The sequence below is a fragment of the Lepidochelys olivacea genome, assembly GCF_965140295.1.
Source record: "Lepidochelys olivacea isolate rLepOli2 genome assembly, chromosome: 14".
NCBI classification, from domain to species: Eukaryota; Metazoa; Chordata; order Testudines; family Cheloniidae; genus Lepidochelys; species Lepidochelys olivacea.
In genome coordinates this window covers 35931482-35955739 of record NC_140424.1, presented here as the reverse complement: position 1 = coordinate 35955739, position 24258 = coordinate 35931482, and the positions used below count along the sequence as shown (strand labels likewise).

The window sequence follows — 24258 nt, the reverse complement described above, 5'->3', positions numbered from 1 at the left end:
TGGTAATATAATTAAAATTAAAAAGTATGTGAGTGTTTGAGGGTGATTGGTGTGATGTTGTAAGGACAATGATATTGAGCAAATATTCAGCATGAATTTTATTTACCCATTAAAGTTATTAGTTCTTGTATTAAGGCTCCAAAACTGATAGAGGAAAGTAAAAGAAAAGTAACACACATTGGAAAACATAATCCCACCTACACAAAAACAAAATGATGGGGTCCAAATTAGCTGTTACCACTCAAGAAAGAGATGTTGGAGTCATTGTGGATAGTTCTCTGAACATATCCACACAATGCGCAGCAGCCATCAAAAAAGCAAACAGAAAGTTGGAAATCATTAAGAAGGGGATAGATAATAAGACAGCAAATATGATATTGCCTCTCTATAAATCCAGGGTACGCCCACATCTTGAATACTGCATGCAGATGTGGTCACCCCCTCTGAAAAAAGATATATTGGAATTGGAAAATGTTCAGATAAGAGCAACAAAAATGATTAAGGGTATGGAACAGCTTCCATACGAGGAGAGATTAATGAGACTGGGACTTTTCAGCTCGGAAAAGAGACGACTAAGGGGGGATAGGAGAGAGGTCTATAAAACGTTGACTGGGAGCAGAGTAAGTAAATAAGGAAATCATATTTATTCCTTCTCATCACACAAGAACTAGGGGTCACCCAATGAAATTACTGGGCAGCAGGTTTAACACAAACAAAAGGAAGTATTTCTTCACACAAAGCATAGTCAGCCCATGGGACTAGTTGCCAGGAGATATTGTCAAGGCCAAAAACTATAATAGGGTTCAAAAAAGACCTAGATCAGTTCATGGAGGATGGATCCATCAATGGCTATTAGCCAGGATGGGCAGGGTTGGTGTCCCCAGCCTGTTTGCCAGAAGCTGGGAGTGGACAACCCGGGATGGATCACTTGAAGATTGCCTGTTCTGTTTGTTCCCTCTGAAGCACCTGGCACTGTCGGAAGACAGGATACTGGGCTAGATGGACCTTTGGTCTCACCCAGTATGGCCGTTCTTATGGCTTGGGATTGAGAATATTTTACTGCATTATCTCCTGATTGTTCTAAATTTACATATAAAATTAAAATATGGCTTTAACTGGTGTTTGTATATATATTTTTCTTTATATAGGAATCAGATACAGTGCTCCTGGCAGGTAATTTCTAGGCTATCATCTGCCAAAAGAAATAGAGTTTTCAGGTGCCTAAGTAGCTCCTGGAATCATGGTTAAAGTTCCTCTCCCCCTCAACTCCCCCCCCCCATTCTGAAATGGCATCACTGACAATGACAATAAATTTGTAGGTCCATTTATCACAACAGTTACCACAGAGGGAGCAAGAGCATCAGAGAAACCACTAGGAACCTGGGAGTGGGAGCAGGCATTTGGTGGGAAACGATGACCTGGGATGGAGGACATCTGAGAGCCTGCAGCTGTTGTGTCCATGGGGAAATGTCACAATTCTGCCTGGGAGTCACTGGATCCCACACTGAGCTAGGCACGGAGCAGGAAGAGGGAAGAGACATTGAAGATGCTGCCAAGGAGGAGATGGGCTGCTCCCCATCTGGAAACATTCATGTATCCAGCCTCCCAATGACCAGCTGCTCCAGTTCTAAGCAACCGCTGGGGCTCACGCCCAGCCAGGGCTCCTGGATTCTGAGGTGGTTTATCCCCTGCACTGATTAAACCTGTCGGACAGGGGAAGGGAAGAAACAGACACTGAACCCAGAGTCACTCAGAGCCACAAGAACAAAGACCTGGAGGAGCCCAGATCCCCTTTTAAAACCAGATGCACAGAGACCTCAGCAAAAGGGCTGGATTTGGTGTAATGAGCAATTCCGGCTGAGGGGCAGTGCATAAGGGAGGAACTGACCCGGTTTGGGACACCTGGCCCACCATCCCTAGAGCTCAAGAACACAGGAAACTTGTGGGACACCCAGGGTGATGGGAGAATCACAGCCAACATTTTATTAGCATTTCTTTGAAAAACCAGAAACCAACAGAGGTAAAAACGTCAACAAGAAAAAGACTTTCCTGAAACCCACATTTCCAGAAACACGAGACCCTCTTGTCTCCCTGACCATCCAGAAAATGGAGAAAAATCCTCCTAGGGCAGTTCCTTCAGGAATAACCCCAGCATGTGACAACATGAACAGAGCCTCTGCATGGAGACAGGGACAAAGGAATCCAGCTAAAACTTTCCCCTTGGCTTACTAAAACAGTCTCCCACCAGGGAAAGCCAGGAAAGGAGACGGGCTGCTGGTAGAAGGTCACAAATGTAACCATTAGCAGAGCTGGGAATGGAATGCAGGACTGCAGATTCATAGGTTTCACTGTCCTTCCTACTCTAACCCATTAGACTTACTCCTGGGGGAATTCTGTGCCATTGCACAATGCAGAATTTTGCAGAAAGTAATGTGCACGCAGAATTTCCTTTCCCCCACAGAAATGGGCTGCTGGTCGTCACTAGGGGCTGCTGGACCCAGTAGAGCCGAGACAACACTGCTGGGCGGGGGGAGGAGGGAGCTGGAGGGTTCCTGGCAGCTGCAATTCCCAGCACGCCCTGAGGGAAGGAGGCGGTGGAGTGCAGTAACCGCCACACAAGCCTGGGACCCAGCATCAGGCTTTTATCCCTGGGCTTTGTGAGAGCGGGAAGGGGGCAGGTGCCTGGGCTGGGGGGGCACGGCTGGGTCCTGGTGGGCTGGGGAGGGCCCGCAGCTGGGCTCTGGAGAGGTAGGCAGGTTAGGTGTATTGGCTGGGGACGCACATCTGGGCTCTCGAGGGGAGGGGTTGTGGGTGTCTGGCCCCCCGGCTGGGCTCTGGGGGATGGAGGGGGCAGAGAAACAGGAACTGGGTTGTCATAACGGTTTCTTTAACTCTCTACTCCTGGGGGAATTTTTGTGTATGTCTGTATTGCTACAGACAGACTTGCTGACAGATATTTTGAAATAAATTACTAAAATAATTGAAACTGGCATGATTATGTAGTTTTATTTGGACCAATAAAATTTGCAGAATTTTAAAATATTGTGCACAGAATTTTTATTTTTTTGGCATTTAATTTTTTAGTGCAGAATTCCCCCAGGAGTAATTAGACCCTACTCCCCACCCAGAGTCCTGATTCCTAAACTCCCTGCTTTCACTATTACACCATACTGCCTGCACAGCAACAGTGCAATATCCCAAAGGTCTCACCTCCTCAGGAAACTCCCCATGAATTCCCCAATCTCCAGCCCACCTCACTGTCTGTAGAGATAGCCAGTACACTGAGCCCTGTTCTGAAATCCTGTCACTTCACACCAGCAGCTCTCACTGCTTTATATCTACAGACCCACAGGCCCCCTTCACTGCTTCCCTGAATAACGTCCCCCTACCTCTGTCCCAAGGGGCAGAGATGAGGGGCAGACACAAACTGCGACCAGGGATTTTTACCTCTTCTCTGTACTGTAAAAGTGTGTGTGTAACCCACTGAAATGTCACGCAACTCATCCCATTACCTGCTCCCTCCGACCATGAAACGACCAGCTCCTCAGTACCAAGAGTTCCCTCGTCCCTGGCCAACACGAACCATCCCCCACTGAAACCAAAATGATCCACTTGCCTTCTACTCCTATCCAGACCCTCCACATTTACACTTTGCTGCAGGAGGACACAGACCCATTTGCCCCCAGCGAGAGCTCCCACCACCTTCTATCCTGTGTGCAGTTTCTGGTGGGATATTTGAGAACCTTTGCCTTGTAGCTTTTCCTACAGACAGAACACACATAAGGTCTCCCTAGAGTGTCAGTTCTCTGATGTTTAATAGGGACTGAGCTGTAACTGAAGCTTTACCCACAGTCAAGGCAACTATAGGGTCTCCCTCCCATGTGCACTTTCTGATGTGTAATGAGATGTGAGCTGCGGCTGAAGCTTTTCCCACACTCGGGGCATTTATAGGGTCTCTCTCCCGTATGGACTCTCTGATGTGCAATGAGGTTTGAGCTACCACTGAAGCTCTTCCCACAGTTGAGGCATCTATAGGGTCTCTGTCCTGTATGGACATTCAGATGTGCTATGAGGTGTGAGCTACAACGGAAGCTTTTCCCACATTCAAGACATTTATAGGGTCTCTCCCCCGTATGGACTCTCTCATGTGTAATGAGGTGTGAGCTACAACTGAAGCTTGTCCCACAGTCGAGGCATTTATAGGGTCTCTCTCCCGTATGGACTCTCTGATGTGCAATAAGATGTGAGCTACAACTGAAGCTTTTCCCACACTCGGGGCATTTATAGGGTCTCTCTCCCGTATGGACACTCTGATGTGCAATGAGATTTGAGCTGCGGCTGAAGCTTTTCCCACACTCGGGGCATTTATAGGGTCTCTCTCCCGTGTGGACGCTCTGATGTGCAATGAGGTTTGAGCTGCGGCTGAAGCTTTTCCCACATTCTGGACATTTATAGGGTCTCTCTCCTGTATGGACTCTCTGATGCGCAATGAGGTTTGAGCTACGACTGAAGCTTTTCCCACACTCGAAGCATTTATAGATTTTCTCCCCCTTGTGGATTCTTCGATGTACAATCAGGTGTGGACTCTCACTGAAATTTTTCCTGCATCCAGCATCTTCATGCGGTTTTTCTTCAGTGCAGATCCTTGGGCGGATCACAGTTTCATTCAGGTTATTCAAACTTCCATCTCGGAGAGTGGATTTATTCTGTCTCTCCCCTTGGTGGTCTTCCTGCAGCCTCTCTGGTCTGGGCTGACTCTCACAGGTATCCCCTTGCACCAGACTCTGGGAAACATCACCTTCAGATATTCCCAGTAAGGTCCCCTGTGGTTGTACTTGCTCAGCATCTTTCTGTTCAGGATTCTTCTCCTCATTCTCACCCACCAACCCCTCACCTGCTAGGACAGAGAGAGAATCCAGACATGAGTCCTTCCCTGTGTCGAGGAAAAAGGGAAGCTAAGGAAGGGGAATGGCTAAGGGGTGGAACAAACAGGAATATCTCTTGGGGAGACTGGAAAGACAGGAGCCATGAGTGACATCTGCTGTGAGGACACAGTACCTGCTGGGGACAATCCAGACCCAGGTAAAGTGAGGCAGAAAGCGAGAAACTTGTAGGTCCTTTGTGGGAATCCCAGCTGTTTGTGCCAATAATGAGTGGATTGTGAATCCATATAATTAATTTCTCACCTGGGGTGGAGTTTCTCGGGATCTCCCTTTCCACACAGGCCTGTAGCTCTGTGACCCACAGTTCTTCTCCTTGTTCCAGCTGGGAGATCACCTCAGGTTTGGGAATGGGAAATCCTGCTCCAGGGAAAGAAAAGAGGTGAAACCAGGGTCTTACAGTTACTCGGGGACACAGACGTTTCCAGATGTGCTGTGCTGGGTGGGAGGGTGCCCTTGAATAAAACCAACAGATGGGGAAATGTTCCTGGAGATCATTCGAGCAGATCGGATGGTTCCTGGGAGATGTGCCGTTTCTTCTGCAGGCGATTCAAGGATCTCCACACTGGGGGATTTTAAGAATCTGGCATAGAACAAGACTTCATTCAACCTCTTACCCCTTTGAAACCCTGCTGAGACCAGAGCCCTTTCCAGGCACAGTGCCAGTCCTGGGAAGAAGAGGACACACAATCCCAGAATGAGCCCATATTTAAAAAGACAAGAGGAACACACCACCCACACTCTCCCTTTGATGGGGATTGATTAATATCTCCACACTGTCTCCGAATTACCTCTTCCCTGGAAGGGGTATGGAGGTGACAGGCTGTCTCTCAAGCATTCTGGGGACTATGGGGTTGATCCCCCTGAAATCTAGGGGACCAGGAAAGAACCCTGAGTAGAAGCCAATTTTGGTTAATTAGAGATCCCCCTACTTCTAATACCTGAGGGGACAGGATTTCTTACCCAGCGAGGTCATGTTCTCATAATTCTCCTGCATCACATCCATGTAGAGGTTTCTCTGAAGTGGGTCCAGCAGAGCCCACTCCTCCTCCGTGAAATACACAGCCACCTCCTCGAAGGTCACCTGCCCCTGAAACAGCCAGAGTCCCCCACTCAGGACCTGTTCCCCCAGTCACAATGCCCCCAGCTCAGTCTCAGGCCTTGTGATGCGGGGTGCTCCCCACAATGGCCCTGGAAGAGCTGAATTGGGCTAGTTGGGCCCAATCAGCTAATTAGGCTGCAAACAGCAGAACTTTAGGCTAGAGGCTGCTAATTAGAGAGAGGCTCACCTATGCAGGGACAGGCGGGGCCTATATAAGCCAGGAAGCTGGTTACAGACAGGGCAGCAGAAAGGCAGGCTGCAGTCACGCCCTGGGAGGAGGGAGCTTGGCTTTGCAAACCCAGTGAAAGGGGAGACCCAGAGAGGGTAGCAAGGCTCAGGGGAAAAGTAGCGAGGTACGGGGTAGGCCAGAGATTGGCTGCAGATTAGAGGGCCCTTGAGCCAGGACCCAGAGTAGGTGGGGGGGCCCCGAGTCCCCCTACCAGCCACTGATGAAGTGGCACTCGTGAGGCAGTGAGACTGCCTGAGCCCCAGATTGTCAAAAGGGACTTTGATAGCCCAGATGGAAGGCGGGGAACACGTATGGTGACCCAGCCCAAGGGCTGAGTCATGAAGAGGAAACTGCAGTTCCAGGGGTGAGAGGGGTCCACAAGATGATGGGAGAGACACTGCCAGAGTGCAGCACCTGTCAGGAGCTAATCCCCAGAGCCACCAGGAGGAGGTGCCATGTGCAGTGGTCAACCATGTGATGGGTAAGGCTGGTAAATCTCCCTGATTTCTCTGGGGAAGAAGGGTAAAATTTCTCAAATTGTTCATTAAAAACCTACACTGTTTCTGTGGTGAAACTGTGATACCCAGTGCTGTTGACTCCAGTGATTTCATCACAGGTCTCACAATATTTAGTTGAGAGTTATAAAATTATCCCATGATCTCACAATTCCTAGCACGGAACATAAGAACAGTCATACTGCATCAGACCAAAGGTCCATCTAGCCCAGTATCCTGTCTTCCAACAGTGGCCAATGCCAGGTGCTTCAGAGGGAATGAACGGAACAGATAATCATGACGTGATCCATTCCCCGTCACCCATTCCCAACTTCTGGCAAACAGAGGCTAGGAACACCATCCCTACCATTCCTGGCTAATAGTCATTGATCGACCTATCCTCCATGAATGTATCTAGTTCTTTTTTGAACCCTGTCATACTCTTGGCCATCACAATATCCTCTGGCAATGAGTTCCACAGGTTGATAGTACTTGCACTGTCCCCTGTTCGACATGGCTGCCATCTCCCATCACTTTCAGGGGGTCTGAAATCAAAATGGCGACCATTTCCCTACACGTTTGGCATGTAGAAGTGAGGCTTCCCCTAATAAAGATGGCCACCACCTCCCATGGTTTTCTTTGAAACAGGAGCCATGCTCTCCGCAGGGAATATGGCTGCAGCTCTGTGCTTGGGAGACTGGATAGGAAACTGAATAGAAAAGGGAATGTGGGGAGTTAGAGGCAAAGTGGTGGTGGTAAAGGGAATGAGTGGGGAAGGCATGAGAAACGGAGGGGGGTAAAGTGTGGGTGTGGGGCGGATGGTGGGAGGGTGCTGTGTAATGTGGGGAGTGGGGTGAGGCGGATACAGGGTAAGTGTCAGGAGCTAGAGGGAGGCCGAGCAGAGTGCAGGGTGATTTGTGGGGGGCAGATTGACATTAAGGGGGTTCAGGAAGATGTGTGGGTTTGGTAGGGAAGATGGAGTGGAGGGGAAGTGGGGTGCAGGGGGAGCTTTAGGAGGCTTCAGGGGAAGGTGTGTGTTGTAGAAAGGAGAGGGAAGAGGTGCAGGAAGGAGTGTAAGGAGACTTAGGGTGGGCAGGGGCATGTGGGGAAATAGCAGCTGTGAGAGGTATGAGACTGTGAAGGGAAAAAGAGGTGAATATAGGAGGTGGGGCAAGTTTGCAAGAGACTACCTGGGATAGAGAGAAGATCTGGGTGCTGGGTAAGCAAGGGAGGTGCAGAGGGACACAAGGGCAGCTTCCCCTTCCCAGGGGGTTGAATCCCTCTGTCAGTGAGTAGTGTGGGGCTTCAGTTTTGCGTGTGCTGTGTTGCAGGTTGAGATTCCCCCTGCAGTGACACACACATACACATTCAGGGGATGAAATCCCCCCTACAAACTCAGACACCGGAAGGGAAATGTAAGTGCTTCCAACTTTCCTGCCGGAGGGGGAAGCGAGGCTCGACGTACCACTCAAAGGGATTTCTCCCTGTGTCTGTGATGCGATATCTGTTGGACACTGCAGCCGATCCATTCCAAAATTCAGGGAATGTTCTAGGGATCCACTGGCAGCATCCTGCTGATTGGGTGAAAATGAAAACCAGAAAAGCCTGATTTAGAGACCAAATCCAGCTGCAGGCAGAGGAATCCCTCTGGTGCTCCCTGCCGCTGTGTGCACATCACGGGCTGTGGCTGAGCTGGCTGCATGGCGAGATCGTACAGCCTGGACTGTACCAGACATAACACAGCCTTAGAGGATGGCTTTTGGGTGGGACCTGCAGGGGGAGGAGCGGGGTTGCGGGGGAAGCAGAAGGCACTGTGGGGATGGAGGGGAGGGGAACCAGTGGGGGGAAGGAGTAAAAGTGGAGGAGTGATGGGGAGGAGTGAGGAGGGAAGATGGGGAAGTGGAGGGGACAGCAGGGGTGTGGAGTGTGGCGGGGAGAGCGGAGGGAGTAGAACACAGCCTGTTTCTAATGAGCCCCAGGTTTAATCAGCTCACCCTCTGCAAACATGGACTCTGGAAGGATAAGACCCGTGTGGGGGGAGGGGAGTACTAAAGTGAGTTCGGGGGGAGGGGGGTGAACTTCTGGGGTCAGGTGGGAAGGGGATGGGGGAAGAGTAGAGAGTAAATGGAGGGCAAAGGACAAAGCAGGTCTGAGTGCCGGGCTGGGGGCTCTGTAACTCCCATGACCCCCATCTCTGCCTCCGAATCCCTCCTCCCCTTCCGACACATCCCCTCCCCACACACCACATTGCAGCCTACAGAGGAATCGCTCTGCTACCTCCTGCTGGGTTCGGGACTCGGGGGCCAGGAGTGGGACCTTTGGGCATAGGCGTAGTTTGACTTCTATTTGGGGGGGCTTGGGCCAGCTCCGCACAGCGGGGTCCAGGGAGGGAGCGCCACCTCCACCCCCGACTCACCTCAGCAGGCCACCCACCTGTCTGGGGCTGTGTGCCGGCGCCTGCTCCCCGAGGGCTCTGCCGGCCCCAGAGCCGGGTCCCCACCTGGGCAGCTCTGATTGGCTGCGTGAGCAGTCAAAGGGGGCTGGGAACTGAGGAGCAGCCACAACCCCGGGCACCAGCAGCAGACAGGGGAATGCCCTGGCTGCCTGCTCCAGGACACCAGCCGGAGCAGCAGCTGCCTGCACTGCCTGGCTCTGGCTTCCCACCTACAACCTGGCCAAGGGTCTGAGCCGGGCTGGGGGAGAGGAGGAGGTTGGGGGGCTGGCCCCAGGCCTGTCCCACTCTGGATAAGGCACTGAAATTTGGAGGGGCAACAGCCTTGTGCCCCCTCAACTCTGTCCATGGGCTCAAGGTTTCTGCCCGCATCGGGGCTTCAGCTCCGCTACTTCCAGCTTCACTGCGGGAGGCCGGAGGGGTTTCAGCCCCGCGCTGCTCCCGGTTTCAGCCCCGCAGGGGGACGCTGCGGCTGAGGCCTTCAGCCCATGGGGGGCGGGTGCCAGGGCTCGGGGCACCAGGTTTTAGAGGTGGGGACCCATGACGCCCCCAGAAGGGCTCATGGACCCACAGGGAACAAGGACTCCCAGTTGAGAACCACTGCTCTGAGTGTCCCTCGCCTCTGTTCACCAGAAGCTGGGAATGGGCGACAGGGGATGGCTCACTTGATGATCCCCTGTTCTGTTCATTCCCTATGGGGCACCTGGCATTGGCCACTGATGGATGACAGGGTACTGGGCTAGATGGACTTTTGGTCTGACCCAGTCTGGCCGTTCTTATTCAAGCCCATCCCCTGACTTTCCAGGGACCTCATGGCTGCTGTGCAAGGGCAATGGGCCTCTGATATTGGCCCATCCAGGGTTTTGTGTCCTCACACAGGGGAATATCCCCCAACCCCTGCTGGTAATATCACTGGATTTCACGCCCCACATTCACAGAACCCAGAAGAAAGATTTCATTTCCTGTTCTCCTTCTGTTTTTCTTTCCCTGCCCCCGAATTCAGTCCAGACCAAACCCACCATCTCCTACCTGAGCTTGTTCCACTTCAGCCATTTCCTTGCCCTGTCCCCTGGGAGGATGGGTGATCTGGATCAAAACACCGACGTTATTCTGCAGCCTGCCAGGGCAAGAAGGGCAATTGGGGAGGTCTCAGAAGGGGCTTTGGTTCATTTCACACCCTAATACCACCCCCACCCCCAGCCTCTTTCCCTGCAGACAGAGGATCTAGACTCTGCCAGGCTTGGCAAACACTTGGTCACTTTATTACTCGCTTGAGCCAGGATCAGCCTTTGAATTTACACCCACAGTTCTGCACCCACCGTTATTTTCCAGCCACTCCTCTCCCCCTCTGAGTGTGCAAAGGGCATCCGTGTGCACCCAGGACACTGCCCTGGCTGGGGGCACATTCGGGGGCTAAATTATAGCCACGTGTCACTGTTTTACCCCTTTCATTGCTGGGTTTGGGGCAGTGCCCCTTTTCTGTGGGAAACCAACTAACCCAACACCCCGCCACAGCCCTGCCCTTCTCTTGGGCTTTCCCTCGGGGGCTCTCAAAGGGCTTCATCCCATTCACCCCCTAACCCCTGCGCAGTGGGTCCGGCTCAGGCCCAGCCCAGGGACAGACCCAGAGACCCTGCCCGAGGGGGACAGACAGCGGGGACCCAGCCCCCTGTGCCCCTGGCTAGAGCTTTTCTCCAGGACCCCAGAGATCTCCCAGCGCTGTTTCCTCTCCCGGCCCCAGCGCGGTCCCCCGGGTCTCTGCATCCCCTGCAGGCTCCGGCTCGGGAGCTGGGGCGAGAAGAGCCCGGCGCTGCCCCAGGGGCTGGGCACAGAGCGGGGTTAATGCAGGTCCCTCCCCGGCACAGAGCCCGCTGCAGCCGAGGCTCGGTCCCGCTCCCGGCTCCCAGACAATGGAGGCGGCAGCGGCAGCGTCTGACCCGGGAAGCTCCGACCCCGAGCAGAGCGAGAGGCAGCGAGCCCAGCCTCCGCCCCCGAGCAGCCTCCGGAGCCTCCTGGTGGCCCCGGCTAATGAAACCCGCTGCCCGCGGGCTGGGAAGGTGGCCCGAGCCTCCGAGCGAGGGCTGCCGCCCGGATGGTAGCCGAGGCACAGGAAGGGGCTGGATCCGCCGAGCGCTGCTGTATCCGGGGTGGAAGGGGGAGAGTTCAGGGCGGCGAACGGCTTCTGCGCTGCAAAAAGTGAATGAGAATTAGAGGAACGCTGCTCCCCAGCGGGGTGTGTGCGGGGAGAGCCCTGCACTATCCCCCTCTGGGCCCAGCCGGGGGCCTTTCTGCGGGGGCTGGACCCAGCCCCGGGCTCCGCCGACACCAGCCCCTGAGCCGGAGCCTGCAGGTGAGGGGAGAGACCCGGGGAAAGGGCCGGGGCCGGGCAGGAAAGTGACTCTCTGATCTCACAGGCCCTGGGAACCTGCTGCCTTGTGAATGCGCCTGCAGCAGGCATCTGATCTGCCTTAACAGAAATGAAGCCTCTGCCCTCAGGTCCTGTCAGGATTTGCCCCAGGGGCCAGAGCAGGAGGAAGAGGTAACGGGGCTGCAGGGGGACCGTGAGGGGGCCCTAGGGGGGGTTGCCCTTTGTCTCTCTGAGGAAGTGAAGTTATCAGGAAGGCGAAGGGTGGCAGATTGAACCAGCTCTGCCCAGTTAGGGAAATAGAGAGACAAGGTGGGTGAGGTAATAGCTTTTATTGGCCCAACTTCTGTTGATGAGAGAGACAAACTTTGGAGGTACAGGGTGCTCTTCATCAGCTATGGCTATAGCTACACTGCCATTTATGTCGGTCGCTCAAGGGTGTGAATAAGCCACCTCCCTGAGTGACATAAGCAGGGCCGTCCCTAGGGGGGTGCGGGCCCTGGGACAACCCCTGCCCCTACTCCGCCTCTTCCCGCCCCTGCCCCGTCTCTTTCCGGCTTCCACCCTCTCCCCAGAGCGATGTTAGGAGCCAGCGAGGTGGGCTGGAGTCGCTGCTGCTGCTTCTCGCCAGTGAGTATGGGTCCGACCCCTGCTGCCGGCGCCAGGCCGCCCCGCTAAGCCCCTGGGCCCGCCTGGCCCTCTGCACCCTAACCCCTCCCCCCGGCCCGCCCAGCGCCCCCCGCACAACACACACACACAGAGCTGTCCCTGTTGGACCCCTCTAGAAACACACCCGCTCAATGAGGATTCCCTCTTTACAATTACATTATGGGATCTGTCAGTTAGCTAGTTTTTAATCCATTTAGTGCGCGCCATGTTGATTTGTATCAATCTAGTTTCTTTAATTAAAATGTCTTGCAGTATCAAGTCAAATGCCTTACAGAAAATCAGTGCTATTACCTTTATCAACCTAACTTGTAATCTCATTTAAAAAAAATCTAGTTTAACAATATCCAAGATTCCTGGGTATCTGGCTGGTGAATTCTTGCCCATATGCTCAGGGTTTAGCTGATCGCCATATTTGGGGTCGGGAAGAAATTTTCCTCCAGGGCAGATTGGAAGAGGCCCTGGAGGTTTTTCGCCTTCCCCTGTAGCATGGGGCACGGATCACTTGCTGGAGGATTCTCTGCTCCTAGAAGTCTTTAAACCACATTTGAGGACTTCAATAGCTCAGACATAGATGAAAGGATTTCCGCAGGAGTGGGTGGGTGAAATTCTGTGGCCTGCGTTGTGCAGGAGGTCAGACTAGATGATCATAATGGTCCCTTCTGACCTTAGTATCTATGAATCTATTTACCATATACCTATGTTTATCGACACTAACTATATTACTCTCTTTTCATTCTTTAAGTCTCATATCAGCAGTTCTGTTATTTTGCTTGGGATCGATGTCAGGCTGATGGGCCTATAATTACCCACATCATCCCATTTACCCCTTTGAAGAACAACATTAACTTTCTTCCAGTCCTATGGAACTTCCAACATCTTTTGAAAATTAACATTAAAAGCAGAGGTCCAGATTCACAAAGGTACTTGGGCACCCAACCCCCAGACTGAGTTGCCTAAATCCTGTTTTTAGGCACCACTGTGATCTGCAGAACTCCCACTCAGCTGCCATCTAATCCTATAGGCAGCTAACCTCATTCAGCACCTTTGTTTTTGCGGGAAGAGCTCCCTTGGTGCCTATGTTTCTGTCTCTGGGCACGTGCATCACCCTAGGTACCCAGACACCTATCTCCTGCCTAAGCCTCAGTGCGATTCACAACCTGAGGGACAGTAGGTGGCAGAGCGCTGAAATCTCCTAGGGGGCCTGATCTGGTAGGTGTGCTTAGAGGTGGCCTAGATCTACATAAAACAGCCTTGAGAGAGCGAGGGGGAAGGCAGCCCGCCCTTATAAGAGGTGGGAGACCACCCATTCAAGTTCCTCCTCTGGTTGCTGAGGGATTTGAACAGGGATCTGCTATCTCCAGGTGAGTGCTCTTAACCACTGAACTATGCGATGTTCTTTTGTGGGTCATGCTCAGTCTTGCTTGTTGAAGTTGTTCCATTTTAATTAAATATTAATATTAAAAGCACTCACCTGAGAGGTAACAAAATCCCTTCTCATCAGGCAGAGTGGGGAACTGAACCAGAATCTTCCACACATAATCCTGGGTGAATGTCATAATCACCGGGCTAAAGGTTGTAGGGGAGGGCCTGCCCCCCACCTGTTTTATGTAGATCTAGGCAGCCTCTGAGCATGTCTACTAGATCAGGTCCTGCACGCAATTTAGGCGGAGGAATAACTTTCTTCCCTTGGTTCGTGGATCACTAGCAGAAGTAAGTGACCCCCTGCAGCCCGGATTTAGATACCTAGCTTTGTGAGAGGTTTGAGACGCACCTCTCTCATTGGCATCTCCCACTGGCTGGCTTAGGCAGCTGCCCACCTAGGGCACTGGCTTTTGTGGATTCCATTCTTAAGTGCCTATTGCACAGGGAGCTCAGGCATGTAACTCAGACTTTGTGGATCCCAGCGTTATTCTTGTGATTTGCCAGGTGCCTAAAAGTTAGGTGTTGCAGCACTCGGTGTCACGCTGCCTAAGCCCCTCAGGTTCTGTGGTGGCCAATTCCTTTGTTTGTTGAACCTGGGGTAGCAATGCTTCCTGAATCTGGTTGTCCAAGGACGCCTCTGATGCTCTGAAGTATCTGTACCAGCATAGCCACCAACTAGCACTTCATCCAGAGGAAGTCCTTTCTGGCTTCCACCAGGTCAGAAAACATGGCACATCTGTGGCAGATCCGAACCACGGTGCTATCGCTGGCAATCACGATAATGAATGTAGAACTGTATGTAGGAAGAAAGCCTCTCCTGCTTCCTCTCTAAACTGCCTTCAAAATGTCCCTGTTTGCCTCTCCAGTTCATCTGGCAAATGACAAGTTAAAAAAATAATAATAATAAATGTTTTTTTTATTTACCTTCTGGTTTCTGAGAGGTGGTGGGGGAGGGGGAGAGCTGCCTGGCCCCAGCATGCATGTGGGAGGTGATGTGTGTGTGTGTGTGCACATATCACATCACAGTGACAAAACTCCACCTGCAACAGTGTGTATGGGAAAATGCTGCCTCACCCACTGACTCTCCCCTACCACGGGGATGGGAGAGATGTCCTTCAGCCCCTCTCCACCCACCTCCCTTATCACTAGTTTGCCTCCTCTCTTCCCCAGCCAGTCTCCTGCCCACCCCACCACAGCTCCCCAGAGTCTCCTCTCCCCACCTGTCCTCTTATTCACTGTCTTTCCCTGTCCAGTCTGCTACCTCTCACAGCTGCTATCTCGCCTGCCCCTGCATGCCCAAATCCCCGGCACCTCATTAGCCTCTCTCCAGCTCCCACCTGTCCCCCTGTGCCTTTTCAGCCTCCCTGTAGCTCCCCATATTTCCGTGTATCCTCATAGTTTCCCATCCAATCTCCTAACCCCAGAGCTGCAGCCATATTCCTTGAGGAGCAGGGCTTCAGTCTCATTGAAAAAAATGGGAGCTGGTGGCCATCTTTACTAGGGGCAGCCTCACTTCCACATGCCAAAATTTCAGAGAAATAGTGGCCATTTTGAATAAGGGCAGTGTGAGTCCAGCCCTCCTGAAAGTCATGGAAAGATGACAGCCATGTCAAGGGGAGCAAGGGGAAAATGTGCAAGTTCTATGCCAGGAATTGTGAGATCTTTGTGAGAAACTTCTGAAAATCCCAACTAAATATCATGAGAGTCATGATAAAATTACCAGAGTTGGCATCTCTGGGCATCACATTTTCCCCACAGAAACTGTGTGTTTTTAATGACAGCTTTGAGAAATTTCCCTTTCCGAAGAGAAAGTTCCCTTTTGTCTCTGGGAAGGGGGATTTTGCAGACCTGCCTGTGACTGAGCCGGTGGGACTGTGACGGGGGCAGCAGGTTCTGAGTGGGAGACTCTGGCTGTTTCAGGGGTCGGTGACCTTTGAGAAGGGGGCTTGGGTATTTCGCGGAGGAGAAGTGGGCTGGGCTGGGCCCCCATCAGAGAGCCTGCTACAGGGACGTCATGCAGGAGAACTATGAGAACGTGACCTCATTGGGTAAGGATTCCTGTCCCCTTGGGTATTAGAAGTCCTGGGTCCATTTCTGCTCAGGGTTCTTCCCTGGTCCCTTAGATTTCCCTGGACCCAGCACACCTGGAAAACAACTCGGTATGAGAATCATGGTAAACTCCTGGTCTTGTTCAGTTCTGTGTCATCTCACCCAGGTGCAGATTATTCCCAGCAGGTGTCATAGCCTCATTGCAGACGTCATACATGGCTTCCCACGCACCCTGGCTGACACCTGGCAGTCCCCCACAGTATTCAGATGGGATGTGGAGCCAGAATTGGTCCCCTCCCCCAGAATTTCTCCCCTGGGAAAGGGTTTGGGGGAAGTCCCCTGCTGATTTTTCAATCTCCCCAGCAGTTGTTATGATTTTTCCCCCCCATTTGCCTTTCCCCTTTCTGAGGTTTTCATTCCCCCAGTGCAGGGAATGACTCCTGTCTGGATTCTCTCTCTATCCCAGCAGGTGATGGGATGGGGAATGAGAACAAAGTGGGGAATCCTCCTCAGGAAGGTCCTGAGCAAGTGCAACGGCACAGAGCATTATCAGAGAACATTTCCCACAGTCCTGAGCAAGGAGACACCTGTGGGAGTCAGCACAGGGCAGAGATGCAGCAGGGAACCCACCCAGGGAACAGACAGGATAAATCCACTCACCAAGGGGGCAGTTTGAAAGACCTTAATAAAGACTTGATGCAGCCGAGAATCTGCACCAAAGATAAACTGTATCAATGTGCTGAGTGTGACAGAAGCTTCAATCGGAGTTCAAACCTTCTTGTCCATCAGAGAGTCCACACAGGAGAGAAACCCTATAACTGCTCCAAGTGTGGGAAAAGCTTCAGTGATGGCTCAGCCCTGACTAAACATCAGAGGATCCACACTGGAGAGACACCCTATGTCTGCTCTGACTGTGGAGAAAGCTTCAATCAGAGATCAAACCTTACTGTACATCAGAGAGTCCACACGGGAGAGAGACCCTATAGCTGCCCTGACTGTGGGAAACGGTTCACTCACTTCTCAAACCTTGTTAAACACCAGGCAATCCATGCAGGAGAAAAACCCCATAAGTGCCCCAACTGTGGGAAACATTTCAGGTGGAGCTCACAACTTATTAAACACCTTGTTTTACACCAGAGACCCGGCAGGGGAGAGGAACCCTATCGCTGCTCTGACTGTGGGAAACGCTTCAGTTATAGCTCACACCTTAATAGACATCAAATTATCCATACTGGAGAAAGACCCTATAAATGCCCCGACTGTGGGAAAAGCTTCAAGCTGAGCTCCATCCTTCTTGTACATCAGAGAATCCACACGGGGGAGAGGCCCTATCACTGCCTTGAGTGCGGGAAAAGCTTCTGTGACAACTCAGGCCTTATTAGACATCGGAGAATCCACACTGGGGAAACACCCTTTCAATGTTCCGTCTGTGGAAAAAGTTTCACTCGGAAATCGCATCTTATTTCACATCAGAGAACCCACACGGGAGAGACACCCTATAAATGTTCTGTCTGTGGGAAAAGCTACAAGGCGAAGGTCTCTTTACTGTCCCACCAGAAACTCCACACAGGATAGCATGTGGCACGAGCGCTCCCTGTGAGGGAACGGGTCTCTGCCCTTCCAAAGCAAAGTATAAATATGCAGCATTTGCAGATGGTCTGGGTTGGGCCAGCAGTTGGGTGGATGGTTTGGGTTTCAGTGGGGAGTGGTTGGTGGAGGCCAGAGGAGGCGAGAACACTGGGTAAGGTGGGAGATGGGTCATTTCAGGGTCTGGGGACAGCCGGCAATGGGATTAGTGGGGAGACATTTCTGCAGGTTCCCCACACACTTTCCAATGTAGAAAAAAGGTAAAAATGCCACATTGCAGTTCGCATCTGAGTTGTCTCTATAGCTCCTAAGGCCTGTTGGGGCAGCGGCAGGGGGATTTATTCAGGGAAGCAGCGAGGGGCCCTGTGAGGCCATAGTGATAAAGCAGAGAGCTGCCAATCTGAAGTGACAGGATATCAGAGCAATTCACAGTTTATTGGAATTCTCTTGTAACGCGGCACAGACTCACCACTGCTGTGCCTCCTGCTGGCTTGCTCTGGGAATTAGCTCATTCAACTATGTAGTGCCCTCTGCAGGTGGTGTCTTGCCCGTTGTCTGCTCGGCTGTGTGGTCTCCACCACTGGGCCATGTGTCGTTCTCTAGACTGCGGTGTCCTCTTCAGGACACCACCTCCAACAGTGCCCACTACTCCATTCTCCCCCCTTCCGGGGTCATATCAGCAGTTCTAGTCCACACCTGCCTTCATGGCTACCTGCCACCCCAAAGTCTAGTCCCTTACCTCAGGGACAAGGTGCAGTCCATGGGCCCCACTCCCTCATGGCAAGGTGTGGTGCAAGGGCGGGGACCCAGGCACGCCTACTACTCTGGGCCCCAGCCCAGGGACCCTTGAGTGGCAGCCGCTTGCTGCTTTCCTCCACTCCCCATCACTGCCTGCCTTCCCTGGGCCACTTCCCCGTAGCCCTAGCACCCACTCAGCCTTTGTTTCAAGGCCTGCAGTCTGGCAGGGTCAGCCAGAGCTCTCACTGCTCTGTCCAGGGTGCCACTCCTTCTACCAAGAGTCAGTCCTCCTCCCTTGCTAGTCAGGGGAGACACCTCTTTCCGCTGTGCTGCAGCCTTTATATAGGGCTCAGCCTGGTCCTGGTTGGCCGCCCACAGGCCCTTTCTGATTGGCTGCCCATCTGTGCAGCCTCTCTGGCCTACTTTAACCCATTTTCTCCTGGAGTGGGGCAGCCACCCCACTACACCTCTGCAGACAGTGTGGGGGAAATTTTGGAATTCATGGTGGAGATTCCCCAATGAGGTGGGGTTTTGCACTGTTCCTATGAGGGCAGTATGGTATAATACGGAGAGTAGGGGGAATCGGGACACAGGGCCCTGGCTCTGAGAGGGGAGTGAGGTCTAATAGGTTAGAGCAGGGACGAGTCTGAGCCCTGACTCCTGGGTTCAATAACCAACTCTGCTAGGTGTCTCCCGGTGTGATCTTGTACCAGCCACTTCCCCTCCTCTCTGTGCATCTATTCTTTCCTCCTTACAACCCACGTAATAGCAGTCACTCACCTCCCTGTGGAGTTATGAGATTGTCACTAGTTACTGTGTATTCAGTGGCTCAGGAGAAAAGAGGCACCATGGGAGGAAAGTTGCATTATTACCATTCCTGTATTGTATTATTATGAGACATTCTCCCGTTGCTTGCCGGGTCTCTGTCAGGGAGAGTGTGTTACTGAGCTGAAGGGAAGGGTTTTAGCTAGGTTCCCTTGTCCTTGTTCTCAGGCACAGGCTGTTACACACTCAGATTATTCCTGAAACAACTGCCCCAGCCGGGAGTTTCTCCTTGTTTCAGGATGGTTGGGGAGGGGAGAGGGTCTCGTGTTTTAGGGCATTCAGCTTTCAGGTTAATCTGCATTTCTCAGTGAAGTTTTTACCTCAATGGGTTTTTGATTTTCCAAATAAATTCCTGGTCAAATGTTTGTTGTGCATCTCTACTTCATCTCTCAACGTATCCCTGGAATTTCCTCTGTTCTCCAGCTCTGGGCAGAATGCCCCACACTGGGTCAGTTTCCCCCTTATTTGCTCCCGCTTAGCAGGAATTGCTCACTCCCTGTATCCAGCCCTTTCGCTGATGTCTCTGCCCGTGTGGCTTTAGACGGGGGGGTTGATTCAGGCACCCCATGTCTTTGCTCTTGCGGCTCTGAGTGTCTCTGGGCTCAGTCTCCATGTCTTCTTTTCCTCTCTCCCAGGGATTTAATTGGTGCAGAGCATAAACAGCCTCAGAGGCAGAATCCGGAGGCCCTGGCTGGGAGTGATCTCCAGTGGTCACACAGAGTTGGAGTGGGGCTGGTCCTGAGAAGCTGGATACATAGATGCTTCCAGAGGTGGAGCAGCCCATCTCCTCCCTGGCAGCATCTGCAGCGTCTGTCCCCTCTTCCTGCTCTGTGCCCAGCTCTGTGAGGAATCCAGTGACTCCCGGGCAGAATTGTGACATTTCCCAGGGCCACAGAGCAGCTGTAGGGCTCTCAGATGTCCTGGCTGGATTCCATCGTATGCCTTCACTTCCCATCAGATGGCTAGATCCTACTCCCAGTTTCCTGGAGGTTTCGCTGATGCTCTGCCTCCTTGCTGTGGTAACTGCATCACTGTAAGTAAGACTCTAAGGGACAAACCCCCTTTCCTCGATACTCTGCTGTCCTGTTCTCTGTGCTAGAGCCCAGCTCCATTGCAAACTGGGTCATAGTGCTTCAATTCCAGCCAGTGTAGGGTTCTCGACCAGACCTGGACAGTGCTACCAGAACTCAAAAAGTAAACCAATGGGGCAGATCCTACAGATAGGTTCATGACACCAGTTGTGTAAGTGGGGGGATGGTTCCACTATTGTGCAGAACTTTCCTGGCTTCCGCACTACCCCGGTGGAATCGGACAGCGAAAGGATCTGAGTCCTCGCTCCAACTCCCTTTTCCCAGCATTGTAAGAGACAACAGTGTGTAACCCACTAATGCCCCTTTGACTGGAGGTGTTAACAGGCCACTTGACATGGAATGGTCTCGTCTAATATGTGTTAACTACTTCCCATAAATCTGTTCCACCCTGTATTTAGTTGAGAGACTCTGACTGACCAGTTGCAATCCGGCAAAGTTTCCACAGTGCAATTGACACTTGCTTCTCCACTGTCAGTGCAGCTCTCATTTTGGTGTCCCTACGGGGCTGGGGCGAGTTTTGCACACAAATCCAGGAATGTGGCTTTGCACATCCAGAAGTTCTGCAGCCACTGCTTGTCATCCCACACATTAAGATGCAATCTCCCCAATTGGTGCTTGTTTCTCGGGCCCAGAACCACCTGTGACTGATCTGTGAATGCCACCAACAAGCTTGAATTGGTTGTCGCTCTGTCCCACAGCCATCTGTTCTGCATGGACTCCTCGTCTCCCCCACGTCTATTCTTGTGGCTCTGCAAATACTGCAGGATCATGCACCCCGGGCACGCAGTGCTCATAACACTAGTGCAGAGCTGCGCATGCTCCATGCTTCCATCAGAGATGGCAGACAGTGAGGAGGGCCACGCGGGTTTGTGGGATATAGGAAAAAAGGTGCAAAAATTATGGGATATAGATAAAATTATGGGATGGTGAACATTGCATTATGGACAGTTGATCCCATGCTCCCAGTCACCCCCGTGCGACCCATTTGGGCTCCATCGTGCGTTGCCAAAATTTTCCAAAATACAGTGCGGTGGGCGGTGGCGAGTTGCACAGTGGGATTACCTATCCATGGTGCACTGCACTCTGAATGAAGCGCTCCTGGTGAGTGCGCTCACCACCAACACAAGGAGCCACGTAGGCACGCACACAAGTGACATGTTAACTGTGGCAACTATAGTCTGGTGTAACTTGTGTTACCGTGAGTTTGTAGTGTAGATACGGCTTTAGGTATATGAATCATTTGGGAGAGGTAACAGCAAAACTATGAGGCTAGGCCAAGATTCACTCAGGGGATTAGGTGGATCTGGGCCTCCTGTACCCGAAAGGCCCAGAAACAAAAAGGCACATAAAAAAGAACCCAATATTTATTTCTTTTTAAAATTCCATGACTTGAGGGTGTATAACTCATGATTTTTGAATTCTTGTGGTTGTCAAGCAGTCTTTGGGTTATAGACGCGTGTTCATTATGTTGTGAACGCCAAAACTATAACTGGGTTCAAAAAAGAATTGGATAAGTTCCTGGAGGATAGGGCCATCAATGGCTACTAGCGAAGGTGATCAGGGATGCAACCCCATGCTCTGGATGTCTCTAGTCTCTGTTTGCCAGAAGCTGGGAGTGGACGACAGGGGATGGATCACTGGATGATCGCCTGTTCTGTTTATTCCCTCTGAAGCACCCCTGGCATTGGCCACTGTCAGAAGACAGGATACTGTGCTAGATGGACCTTTGGTCTGACCCAGTGTGGCTGTTTTTATGTTCAGTAAACATTATAGTAGATTTTTGCCTTTGATGAGGATTTAATAGCAAATTGTATAACTGCCCTTAGTGAATATTTAGGAACCAAGTTCTACACGCAAGCAGAGAGATGCAAAGAAGCAGTAAGGGCTGGATTGAGGGCAAAACAACAGTTGTGAAAGGCAATCCCTACTGGTGGAGCAAATGAAGATGTTTTGACACCAGGCCAGGAGATCAGTCAGACTGGAAGTCACAGGATCCAACAGAATACACTTGTGCTATAAAAATAAAAAAATTTTTTTATTAAAAATTAAAATTAAAATTAAAAATCACAGTAAAAGCTGAGGAAGTGCTATACCAGAAACACAGATGTCATGGCTAAAACTACTTGGCCCTATTTACTTCTGAATATTTTCAATGCCTTGCTGTTAAAATATAAATTAAATAGCACAATGAAATCCCATCTGCACAGCGTTGACAGAGGTAAACGATGAAGTGCTAAGAGTAATGACATTGTAAAAGGTAAACAATTAGAAGGAGCAAAACTGTATTTAAAATAGATTACAAGAAAGGGAGCGCAATTCAGGGAACCCCAGCAGCAGATCAGACACATTTGTCAGCAGCCAGGAGGCTCTACGCAGACATATAAAGTGATAAGGGATTCTTTTAACTACTCAGGATGTGTGACACATAGTTTTTGGGGGGTGTATGTAAAATATTTCACTGAAGCAAGTCTCCTGCAGCATCTCAGCAGGTTGTATCAGCTGGAGGAGTGGCTGTGTCTCGGCATGGGGATACCCATGCCTTTAAGAACCCAGCCCTGGGAAGCCTGGGCTGAGACCTACTGGCCTGTGCAAGGGGGAATAAAAAAGTCCCTTTGCCCTCACCCTATTTTTGCAAACGCGGCAGGTGGCTCATCCCATTGGGGTAACTGTTACCCATAGGTGCTGGAAGTAGAGGTGCTGCTCTACCCCCTGGCTTGAAGTGGCTTCCATGATACCCAGGGTTTACAGTTTGGTTCAATGGCTCTCAGCACCCCCACTGTACAAATTGTTCCAGCTCCCCTGCTGTTACCCCCTCTGCCCCTCCCTGTGCCCCAGAGCTTTGCCCTCAGCCACCATCTGGCAGCACCTCGCCCCCGGGCTTAATCCTGGCTCCCTCCTACCCACCCCCATCTTCGCTCCCCTCCCCGGAGTGAGAGCAGCAACTGCAGGCTCCTCAAGCAGAACAAAAGGCCCAGCCAATGCAAACTCCTGCTTGGCTCCTGGCTGTCAGGAAATCAGGAGCAGCTGGGTTGGAATCAGAGCTCCTGAGATACCGGTTCCGCCTCCTGATTGGCAAGAACGGCAGCAGCAAATGCAAAACACAAAGGAGACAGCAGCGGTCACTTTGCTTGCCTGGCTTCGCCTCTTCCCCCTCCCCACCCCGGTGAAAGCTCCGCTGCTTGTTCCTCCTCCCCCGCAGCCAGGAACCGGAGCCAGGCTGCTTGCTCTTCTCCCCCCACCCCTCCCTGGCCTGGCTAGTCTTTGCTCAGCCAATAGGAATGCAGAGGTGTATCTGGCAGAGCCAATAGCAGGGTGGGGGCTTCTGCTGCACTTTTTTCAAATCCATTCTTTTCATTAAAAAGAACAGGAGGACTTGTGGCACCTGAGAGACTAACCAATTTATTTGAGCATGAGCTTTCGTGAGCTACAGCTCACTTCATCGGATGAAGCATAAGCGAAAGCTCATGCTCAAATAAACTGGTTAGTCTCTCAGGTGCCACAAGTCCTCCTTTTCTTTTTGTGAATACAGACTAACAGGGCTGTTACTCTGAAGCCATTCTGCTCATTGAAACAAACAGGCTCCCTGGGGGTGGTTGGGGGAAGGAAGCTCCCTGCTTCGGTCAGAAGATGCCTGCTGCAAATTTCATCATGATCTACCTAGACTGACCCTCACACGTTACAAAGGCAAGAGCAAGCCCCTTGTGGCACCAGTAGACACAGGGCTGCTCCGGCAAGGGAGGAGGGGGCTGCTGCCCCGCACACATTCAGGGGATAATTATCCGCACAGCTAGCCCAAGTTTCAGGCTGTAACAGCAGCAGTAGAGAATGACCACCTGGGATCTTTCCCTACCGTCAAGAAACAAATATGAGGTGTCACGCCACAAATGTTACTTACATTACACTTGTAACCCTTCTGCCCGTCAGAGTTGGCAGCAACAAGGGCCGGGTTCAATATCTAGGGGTTCCATTCCAATAACACAATGCAAACCGGCTCGAGCCCCCACCCAGTGACCTGGGACAAATATATACCACCCCCGCTGGGCGCCTCCAAGAGGCAATACTTCCCCTCTCGCAAGCACATAGTCTGAGTGTAGCAAAAGTCTTTTAATAACAGAGAGAAACAATGTGGCATTATGTTGGGGAAACACCACCAACAGGATTCATAACACAACCCATGAGCAAAAAAAACCCACCCCAGGCAAATTGGGGCATGCCCTTTTCCCTTTGGTTCTTGAGTCCAGCAACCCCAAATCACCCAAAGTCCCAAAAGTCCAATGCCCCAAAAGTCTCTGTCC

General features: G+C 51.7%; 2 protein-coding genes across 9 annotated transcripts; one reads left to right on the top strand and one right to left on the bottom strand.

Moving 5' to 3' along the window:
* Nucleotides 1-1957: 1957 nt before the first annotated feature.
* LOC311530550 (uncharacterized protein) lies at nucleotides 1958-11751 on the bottom strand. 4 transcript variants are annotated; one of them, XM_084647298.1, is made up of 5 exons: nucleotides 11155-11751; nucleotides 10247-10334; nucleotides 5904-6030; nucleotides 5187-5300; nucleotides 1958-4897 (listed from the first exon to the last, which is right to left on the bottom strand). In XM_084647298.1, the coding sequence occupies exons 1-5, from the start codon at nucleotides 11673-11675 to the stop codon at nucleotides 3843-3845; spliced, it is 1905 nt and encodes a 634-aa protein (XP_084503424.1). In that variant the 5' UTR covers nucleotides 11676-11751; the 3' UTR covers nucleotides 1958-3842. The 4 variants fall into 4 exon arrangements, with proteins under 4 accessions (XP_084503424.1, XP_084503425.1, XP_084503426.1 ...); XM_084647299.1 differs by having other exon boundaries at nucleotides 1958-4894; XM_084647300.1 differs by adding an exon at nucleotides 8231-8339 and having other exon boundaries at nucleotides 10247-11289.
* On the top strand, nucleotides 11489-19237 carry LOC311530585 (uncharacterized protein). Of its 5 annotated transcripts, none has more exons than XM_084647390.1 (3): nucleotides 11489-11567; nucleotides 15594-15721; nucleotides 16189-19237. In XM_084647390.1, the coding sequence occupies exons 2-3, from the start codon at nucleotides 15688-15690 to the stop codon at nucleotides 17295-17297; spliced, it is 1143 nt and encodes a 380-aa protein (XP_084503516.1). In that variant the 5' UTR covers nucleotides 11489-11567; nucleotides 15594-15687; the 3' UTR covers nucleotides 17298-19237. The 5 variants fall into 5 exon arrangements, with proteins under 5 accessions (XP_084503516.1, XP_084503517.1, XP_084503519.1 ...); XM_084647391.1 differs by lacking the exon at nucleotides 11489-11567 and adding an exon at nucleotides 11737-11756; XM_084647392.1 differs by lacking the exon at nucleotides 11489-11567 and adding an exon at nucleotides 11795-12212.
* Nucleotides 19238-24258: the final 5021 nt, after the last annotated feature.

What these genes read in the sequence shown, in the direction of transcription:
- LOC311530550 (XM_084647298.1), bottom strand. Translation starts at nt 11,675, where the DNA reads ATGCCTGCTGCAGGCGCATTCACAAGGCAGCAGGTTCCCAGGGCCTGT. An exon ending in CTGAAGTGGAACAAGCTCAG is followed by an intron (nt 6,031 to 10,246) that starts GTAGGAGATGGT and finishes TGGCTGTTTCAG; the next exon opens with GGGCAGGTGACCTTCGAGGA. An exon ending in CCCGAGAAACTCCACCCCAG is followed by an intron (nt 4,898 to 5,186) that starts GTGAGAAATTAA and finishes TCTCTGTCCTAG; the next exon opens with CAGGTGAGGGGTTGGTGGGT.
- LOC311530585 (XM_084647390.1), top strand. Translation starts at nt 15,688, where the DNA reads ATGCAGGAGAACTATGAGAACGTGACCTCATTGG. An exon ending in TGAGAACGTGACCTCATTGG is followed by an intron (nt 15,722 to 16,188) that starts GTAAGGATTCCT and finishes TCTCTATCCCAG; the next exon opens with CAGGTGATGGGATGGGGAAT.